At 32.7% G+C, this 9713-nt stretch overlaps 1 protein-coding gene and 1 long non-coding RNA gene across 2 annotated transcripts; both read right to left on the bottom strand.

Moving 5' to 3' along the window:
- Positions 1–1488: 1488 nt before the first annotated feature.
- LOC134273534 (uncharacterized) lies at positions 1489–2450 on the bottom strand. Its single transcript, XR_009993428.1, has 3 exons — positions 2366–2450; positions 1636–1660; positions 1489–1516 (listed from the first exon to the last, which is right to left on the bottom strand). It is a non-coding gene; the product is annotated as an uncharacterized LOC134273534 (long non-coding RNA).
- A 1914-nt stretch (positions 2451–4364) lies between these two features.
- Positions 4365–8632, bottom strand: LOC134273535 (perlucin-like protein). Its single transcript, XM_062755732.1, has 4 exons — positions 8572–8632; positions 7416–7495; positions 4968–5064; positions 4365–4576 (listed from the first exon to the last, which is right to left on the bottom strand). Exons 1-4 carry the CDS (start codon positions 8630–8632, stop codon positions 4365–4367), a joined length of 450 nt encoding a protein of 149 aa, XP_062611716.1.
- Positions 8633–9713: the final 1081 nt, after the last annotated feature.

Genomic DNA, 9713 nt, shown 5'->3' on the forward strand with positions numbered 1-9713 from the left:
TTAAATAATTTCAATTGAGAAAAAAAAGGAGAAGAAAACAAACGTTTCATTATGGAAGTAATCCATAACTGTACAACTTACAGATGTATTCGGTATTTTTATATAAAGGCTTTCTTCGTGTACTAGTATTACTTAAGTTAATTAAAGGGATGCCTTAATATTTTGGAAAATGAAACTCGATCGAGAGATTCTCCGATGTTTTGCAGTCGGTAATAACCTTCAACCCCTTTAGCCAGTAATTAACCCGTCCTCCCTGTGCCCAGTAGCATAATTCGGTCAAATATTTATTGTTCATGTGCCTTATAATTAATCACAGGCACCTGAATTTTTATCAGTAAGTCTCTAAATTAGCCAAATATCAAAACATTCTACCCCCTCTATATATAAATACACAAGGTGTCCAACGCCATTTTGACCACCTGTTCGATTCAGGCTTCAATTTAACACATAAATCGGAAATGCCTACTGGTTTTCGTGTAGCACTGGGTTCAAATATGATATTTCTCGCTGTACATTTCTTCCTAAAGTTTAAATCTAACGCGTTGATAATGTTATCAGCTAAACTTCATGATGACTTCGAATTTCGTCACAGGGCCCGATCGCCATCAGCTGATGTCACGGAAATTTAATCTCGACACCAAATGCTCCTATACATAAACTTTTTTAATACAACAATTATAAATTTATTTCATTGACAAATTCATTGACAAACAAAATCAGAAAAAATTTTGAAAAAACCGAAAGAATATGTTGTTTTGATAGTCTTGATTTTATTTAACATATGTTATATGTGTTAGAAACAAATCATAGGTACTAGGTAGAGGCTTTGTTGAAGTTTCCGTTGTCGATAGATAGCGCCTTATGGAAGTTTCCGGTGTCGATAAAAATCGGACACATGCCATAAAGCGGTTAGCGAAGCTAACCGCTTAAAAATGAAAACAGTAGAATTTCTTTGTGTAACCGATGATTCAGAAGCATTTGCAATGCAAAAAATTCAACAGACAGAAAGACAAACAGTCATATTTAGATCAGAAAATATATAAAACTTCAGTTGAAAAAACCTAATAAATTTATATTTTATTATACTGAATGTAAACTACTTACTTTGCTATTTGATGTCCAGTATTTCTATCGGTAATTATCAGTCTATCGCAGCATGACTCAGTGGTAAAATCGCGTATGCTCAGAAAAATTTCTTGATCCGTATGGCGAACAATTGTCCATTTACAATCTAGATTACTAGAATAACTTGAAGGGTAGTTTGGACTTGTAATTTGTCCATTATAAGACGTGAAACGCAATCCACAGGGGGATCCTGTAATTATGTAAAAGATTTTATAATATTTTACATGATTTTCATATAATTTTCAAATAAATTGACAATCACAAAAATATCATGTAAGTTACTTTTCCCTGTAAAAAAAAGGTGCATATTCATATTGTCTTTCAAGATGGAATCTTATTATAAGTTTATTTCTGATTCACGTACCTTTTGTAAAGGTAAATGACAATCCACCTATTTGAAAACGAAAACAATTAATTTAAATACAGTGTAATAATTCATTGAAACATTTTAAGTAAATTTCTGTTAATTTCATACATCTGTAATATCATCGTGATTTTTTATTGTCATACCTATAATGATGCAGTAACAAATAATCTGTAAAAGGAAAAAAAGCACTGGGTAAACATTTTTGCGATGTATAATGACAACTTTACCTATCCAAATAATCAAACATTTATTATTTGTTTGTGAAGGTATGGAATTTCTATCCGCTTGGTTTTACATAATTTATAAGCAAACCTTCTATTAACCACTTAAGGGTCATTGATACTCTGAAAAGAGAGATAACTCTTAATTACATAAATGTCTATTATTCCTTTATAAATTTGCCAAGTTGCAATGTCTTTTTTGACCAATTTTGCCCCGCAAACTATGCTATACTGGTCGGTATTTTACTTAAAAAATATATTTCTTTTGGAAAATCGTTAAGGTTCAAGCATTATTTTATATGAGTGAGCAGAGGGTTTATGAACCTTAAACCAGTTACTTCCTAAATCGCATTGTAAGTTATTAAAGGAGCTTTACCTTTAAATTTTTATAACATTATTAAACAAGGTTCTGTCTAATGAAAAGACAATCATCTATTACATGTAAGAAATACAATTTAAAATGTTTTTTTTTTTCATGACACCGTATCGGTAATACAAATAAATTGGTAGAAGAATGGTAAGAAACAAAAAAATTAACATATTACTTTGAATTGCAAGACACAAATTGGCAAATTCTATCTTAAATCAATAATGTATATGAACGAGTATTTATTTTACTGATTTTTAAAATAATTTGAAAGGGTATGCTTACAGACAGTATTGAATGACGCCCCATATCCTCTCAAACTATCAACGAACAAACGAAAAAAATGTTTATCAATTCGTTATCACCTGAAAGCTAGACACTTTAGTTCAATCAAACAAAATACTGTTATCAATATTACATTCAACAGCTTAGATTACATTTGACTGAAGATTAGACATCATAGATATGGAAAAAATACTTCATCCTTATTAAGGATGTAGATGGAAACGTAAAATGAATGTACTGTCAATAAATTTGGAATAAGACGGACACGCCTACTCTATAGCTAGATTCTGTACTGGGCCTGGCCTTCAACTCACACATCATCACCCCGCCACCAAATCTACTGATGCATGAAATGACCCTGATCTCTATCATAATGCTTAAATTGATCCGTTCTCTTAAAACTTAGATTCCTTCGGCAACATGACTTTCATTTGAAATAAATTGTTTTTTCTTTCTTTTTGATTGTACCTACCCACAACGCGTGCACTTCTTAGATTTTATTATTCTGCCTTCTCAATGCTTGGTTTCTCCCCACAAAGCTTAAGGTCATTCCTATACTCCATTTCAAAAACACTATCCATGAATCCCAGGATATTATGTTGGTGTACATTTAAAATCATAATGACATGGATTTTTGTTTTGTTTTGTCTATTTTTTGCAAGTTGTTTTAGTAATAGCTGTATTTGTTCATTATGTATATTTTATTTATATCGTTATAAGGGGCACACTGTATATACTCAAATACAGGGCTGTGTAAATTTTGTACGTTTTGGTTAATTTCAAATTTTTAATGGTATTGAAATATATAAATGACCTTTTACGACTATTAGTTTTATTTTATGTTTTGCAAAAATTAGAGCAGAGTAGATATTTATGATGAAGATAATAAATCATATTGAGAAAAGTCAATTTAAGACAATGTTTTATTAAATCAGTTATATAGCTATTGCACTAACCACATAAATGAAATAAAATTATAGATTTCTGACTCGTATGTAAATTGATCAATTGCATGATGTTTACGTCCCGTCGATACGTTTTACTCATATAGAAACGTCACCATGTTTACATAGGTCACAGGATTGACCACGACAATTTTAATTATTATAAGTAGAAATAAATATAATGGAACATTGCTGTGGTTTTACTTAATGAATGTTGAAATTATGTTTAAATGCTTATGGTTGAATCTTTCTTTGATTATGCATGAATTCGCGATTGCCATTACATTATAAGAAAAAGAAACTTGAATCTGTCCATCTATGTGGGTTGTTTATTCTCTATTGCATCAGTGAAGACTTAAAAAGTGCATTTTACTATCCCCTTGCAATGAAATTGGAGGGGATATACAGTCATATAGTAACGCAATCGGGAGTGAGTGTGTTTATTTGAACACCGTCCTTTGCAAAATGAAAGTGACGTAATTTTTATCGTGATTGACGTTGAATGCCACCTTATAGGTATGCACTTTTCGAGAGGATGCCCCTTCTTCTATATTTATTCAAGTTATTAACAAAATGATAATTTGCCAGATTCCATCAAGACTGCAACATTTTCAAATACCGCATAGGTAGAGTTTTCAGCGAGAATTTAATTTTAGTATTATTAGTGAGGGTGCTAAGATCGCTAAAATTGCTTGGAAGTTGATATACCTCCTAAAGTGAACATTTCAAGTTCGCTAAAATTAAAATACCAATTTTTAAGGTCAAATCGCTAAATTTGCTTCTCGCTAAAATTTCATTTATACGGTAGCTTACACAGCATAATACTTGATTTGAATATATTTTATATTGATAAAATCAAAAGGATGGGAAACAAGTTCTGTACAACATACTAAGTTCAATCCAATGACCGAGTGTCACTTTATTAAAAATTGACACAAAAGTTATAAATAAAACTACTAAATCGTCAATTTGTCATCGTATCAAATAAAGATGGTCTTTTTACACTCAACATTTCATTTTCTTGTTACTTCTGTAAAATTACATTTCATAATTGTTCATTTTTCACAGATAAACTTTGACTCGTACGAACAAGGACAATCGATCCACTTGAGTTCTAATCTCAGCAATAAACAGTTTTCTCTCTGCTTTCCGTTTGGTTCACCGAGATATAAATTCCAGTCCGTGTAAATCATTCTACTGTTAGAATGGTGCCAGTACCATGTGCCCTCTGACCCTTCATCTGACCCTTCAGTCCACCAATCGTTAACTAAGGAGTTAAACAGTTATTCATGTATGTACGTATTTTTACACTGTATATGAATTTCATACATAATTTGAAGTGTGCATACTCTACACAATTAAAGATCGGCCTGTCTTTTTTGTGAAGTTTTCTTCATATATGTGTATGTATATCCACTAATTATTTCTTCATTTCTTGTTAAAAATAATAATTGGTAATCAAACAACGGTAAATATTAATTCCTTCATTAAAGAGTGCATTTTAACACCTGTTCAACGTTTCAGCAAATAAAATATATTATCAAATTATTTAGCTAGAAAAGATAATACATATATGTAAACTGTAAGCTAAATGACGTGTTTGCTGAGAAATACGTAACAGTTACTATGTAAATCAATTACATATTAAAAATAATCACCTTCATCTTTATGGTATTTCATTCGATCAAAAATCCAATTGTTTTCTTCTTCGTTGTCTATTGCCACGAGACGTGCATCCACGGATTCACAATACATCTGAATGAAATGTAATGAAAAAATTATAATTATTTTTAAATGGTTACATGCAAAACGAATCCGTGGTACTGAAGCCCGTTGAGGCCAGTTCAGAGAAAGAAATATATTTTATTGCGTTTAATTGCAATAATTATTGCGTTTAATCGCAATAATTATTGCGTTTAATAGCAATACTTATTGCGTTTTAATGCAAAAGATTGCGATTGATATTTTTCATTGCGTTTAAACGCAATAATTTTGCGATTAAACGCAATACTTTTTGCGTTTAAACGCAATAATATTGCGATTAAATGAAATACTTTTGTGATTAAACGTAATAATTTTTTGCGTTTAATTGCAATAATATTGATAATCAGAGATCAATTAGCCAAAGATTAATAATAATTACTATGGTCCGATTTTTTAAAAGAAGAACCGTTTGGTTCTGTGTTTTTTTGTAAAATGTTGCAGTTTTTTGAATATTGAAGTTAAACAATGGCATCCTAACGACCACAGTTTCTTAAACCTATTAGAACCCTACACTTTTAACGAAGCCTTTAATCCATTGCTGCATGACGCATCACAGCTAATTAAGAATGTTTCAGTGGTATTAATAGACATATCAATTTGGTAGTACACATCGATCAATCTGTTTTCATTTGATTTTAATTTTGATTTCATATATTCTATCTTCTTCGTTCTCGTGTTTACTGTATGTGATCAAAGGAAAGGTTGTGATAACACAAAATATACATAATATGTACATGTACATATATATAAGTCTAAACATTTCATCGATTGTTTCCTTAACCCCTTTATGCATGGTTTAAACTTTGTGACCGCAACGTGGATGGGGTGATGGCTTTTCGATCATTTTTCTTTTTCAGTCTTTTATTTCAAAAATCATTTAAAATTGTTTGCATATTTTCAAAGTTTAAAAGTAGAAAAAAAACAACAAGATAGGAATTGTACTTTGTGTTTGTAAGGGAATAAAGATATCTATACATGCTAAAGCTATGTTTCGTTCTTAGGTTGTCTTTCTTTCTACAGACCAACACTTCTTTCTCCTCTGTAAATCCACACCAATGATTTAACCGTTCAGAAAATAATGCTTGTTCAGAAAAATCTGATTCTATAAAGCTAAACAATACTAACACAATCCTCTCAATTATTTACTGTACAAGACAGAAAGAAGAAACAAGAGACCCATGGGCCACATCGCTCACCTGAGCACTGTAACTTCGAAAAAAGCAGAAATCATATCATTGAAAAGTTAAAACCCAAAAGTGGTCCCAACCAATCCTTATCCTGATCAGTCATTGTGGCCCCGCCCTACCCCCGGGGGTCATGATTTGAACAAACTTGAATCTACACTAATTGAGGATGCTTTTATATAAGTTTCATCTTTCCTGGCAGAGTGGTTCTTGAGAGAGAAGATTTTTATCGAATTTTCATAAATACATGTATTTCTATGTTAAACTCTGATCGGCCATTGTGGCCCACCCTATCCCCAAGGGTCCTGATTTGAACAAACTTGAATCTACACTGCCTGAGGATGCTTCCCTATAAGTTTCATTTTTCCTGGCAGAGAGGTTCTTGATAAGATTTTTAAAGAATTTACCTATATGTTTCTATGCTAAACTTTGAGCGGCCATTGTGGCCCCGTCCTATCCCCGGGGGTCATGATTTGAACAAACTTGAATCTACACTACCTGAAGATCCTTTCATATAAGTTTCATCTTTCCTGGCAGAGTGGTTCTTGAGAAGAAGATTTTTAAAGAATTTTCCTATATATTTCTATGTAGAACTTTGATCGGCCATTGTGGCCCCACCCTACCCCCGGGGGTCATGATTTGAACAAACTTGAATCTACACTACCCGAGGATGCTTTCACATGAGTTTCATCTTTCCTGGCACAGTGGTTCTGGAGAAGAAGATTTTTAAATGATGCCATTAATTTTTCATTTATTCATTATTATCTCCCGTTGGAAGAGGGCTTGGTCCTTTCTTTGAACAAACTTAAATTCCCTTCACCCAAGGATACTTTGTGGCAACTTTGGTTGAAATTGGCCCAGTGGTTCTTGAGAAGAAGATGAAAATGTGAAAAGATTACGACGACGACAACGCCAACGACAAAGACAACAACGACAGACGACGGAGAAATTTTGATCATAAAAGTTCAATTGAGCCTTCGGCTCAGGTGAGCTAAAAAGTATCAGTATGCTTGGGTCCATTGCACTCTTCAAAGATCAATAGAAATGGTTGCTTTTTAATACAAAGATTATTGCGTTTAAATGCAAATAGTATTGCGGTTGAAATGCAAAAAAATTGTTGCGTTTAAACGCAATAATATTTTTGCGTGTAATGTTTACCTTTGCCGTGTTCCAGTCTTTTTTATCTTTAAAGAATCCGTAACAATTCATTGCATATTCTTCCCAACCCGCAGGACAACCTGTGGAATTATCAGGATCAAAAGAAAATCACAAACATTATGATATTTATGGGATTTAACAGCATGAAAAAATTTCACAAATTCTTGTGATTAGTTGTTTTGGTCCTTTTTAATAAAAATACACAGAATGATGAAATTTTTGCGAGGAGAAGTGCGAAATAAAGAATGAGCAAAAATAAAATTCTCTTCAACCAAGATTCATTTACAGTATTTTGACGAAAAGTAAAAGAGAAACCAAAAAGTTTATTAACTTTATTCCCTAACCTTAGTTTATGAACTGAAAAGCTATAATTGATTTTGAAAACAAAATTTAGAAAGTGATTGCAAAAAACAAATGATTATTTAGCCTAATTTCAGACATTGTGACAAATTTCAAAATTAACCACCGTCAAACAGTTAAAGGTGTTTCTAAGTTCATAATAACACATTATATCAAGGCATAGAGGATAGAATTCATGGATTTTGTTTTCTATGCGTTAAAACATAGAAAGAATTTAAATTCTAAGGCAGAAAAAAATCTTAATCCGAATAACTTTTTTATAACCAAGTTTATCTGTGTAAAGGTGGGACAAGATAGATTGCATTCTCCGGATAACATCAAATCAAAGTCCTTGGATACTTTTTTTTCAATCCAAAACATTTAAATCGCATTAGTTATAGTTTTTCTTGATAATTTAAGATACTGAGTTCATAATTAGCAGGCAAGTAGCATCGATTTTGAAAGTGGGGGGGGGGGCAGCCACAGAATTTTTTTTGACCCACCTGAAACAGTTGACAACCAAAAGAAAAAAAAACCGGAAAATTGCCCAAAGTCATAAATCCTATTTCAATATCCATTTTTTAGCTTACAATACTATATTTCCTTCATATTACTTTACTTTAATATAAAGTGGGGGGGGGGGGGGAGGCAACCAGCCTTTCAATGAACATTTTCAATAGTAAAAGTATTGCTGGCCAAAAAAGTGGGGGGCTAGGCCCCCCTGGTCCCTCCTGTTGCTACGTCCCTGATTAGACCCCCAAAATATGTTTTCTTTGAAATATAAACCTAAAGATAATGTTATATAATGACTACTTACCAACGAACATTTCGAAGTAAGACCAATATCTCTCCTCTGAGATTTCGGAGGATCCGACCATTTGCAAAGCATATAACATGAGACATTGCTTTGATTTAATGTTGAACAGAAACGCAATGCAGTTTACAGTTCGACTGCATACAGCTGCACACATTATTTCATTTACCACCAAAGTAGAAAATAAAGTCTCTTTTATGGTTTGAGCCTCGTCTTCGGTATAATCAAATCGCTTTCTGTATGTAAATTCTGATTTCGAGGATAAAACACATACACATGTACTGAAAATTCCAACAATAGTTAACAAAGAAATAAGAGGTAAGTTACCGTAGTTTGACATTCTTGGCTTGCAATGCTACACTGTGTTGAAGCCCTTTACAAGCGCATGTACATAAATTATGTATATTCCCAATTTCTAACAATTTCTTTCTTAGATTAAATTTCTTGCTTTGAAGTTAACAAATCTGATTTCTAATTAACTTAATATATAGAATGGAATAATTTCGAAAACCCTATGAAAGATATTGTCTAGTCATCAAATATTTATCATGTAAATTAAACAAGAGGCCCATCGGCCTTATAGGTCACCTGAGCATTATGCAACAACTTTCCAGTGATTGAATTCGATTCATGTTTTAAGCCAGATGCTATGGCATTCACAATTTTGAAAGAGGTACAATTGATCATCATAACAATACACTTAGCAGCTGCTTAATTTGTTTACTTAATGCCCATACCCAGGGTAGGGGAGCAAAAAATGCATTTCAACTAACCAGTAATATTCAGCAATAATCAGTAGTGCCCCTACCACACATGAACCCCAGACCCTTAGGCCTTGATATTTGATTAATACCAAGGAGCAGATTTCAAACCATTCATTCATTTTCAGTATATTAGTAGAGCCCCCCCACTCTTCTATGGTACCCCTGACCCTGGGGCCTTGAAATTCACAATTCTGGAAGATTAGGGCCCTTGTCCATCATAACTATATAAGTAGTTCATCTGCTTAATACCCTGGAGCAGAGAAGAAAATTTTCAAAGAATTCATGTATTTTCACTATATAATCAATAGAGCCCCGCCCTGACACCAGAACCCCTGACCCTGGGGCTATAAAATATACAATTTTGAAGAGGCATTCCTGCTC

This window comes from Saccostrea cucullata, unplaced genomic scaffold, assembly GCF_032062105.1.
Source record: "Saccostrea cucullata isolate Sc308-1 unplaced genomic scaffold, CSIRO_AGI_Scuc_v1 ctg7908, whole genome shotgun sequence".
Taxonomy (NCBI): Eukaryota; Metazoa; Mollusca; class Bivalvia; order Ostreida; family Ostreidae; genus Saccostrea; species Saccostrea cuccullata.

Bases quoted from the DNA above. Each gene is read 5' to 3' on its own strand.
- LOC134273535 (XM_062755732.1), bottom strand. From the start codon at position 8,632: ATGGTCGGATCCTCCGAAATCTCAGAGGAGAGATATTGGTCTTACTTC. The intron at 7,496-8,571 runs GTAAGTAGTCAT...ATAATTCCACAG, and splicing joins TTACTTCGAAATGTTCGTTG to GTTGTCCTGCGGGTTGGGAA. The intron at 4,577-4,967 runs GTGATTATTTTT...TTAACTCCTTAG, and splicing joins GAAATACCATAAAGATGAAG to TTAACGATTGGTGGACTGAA.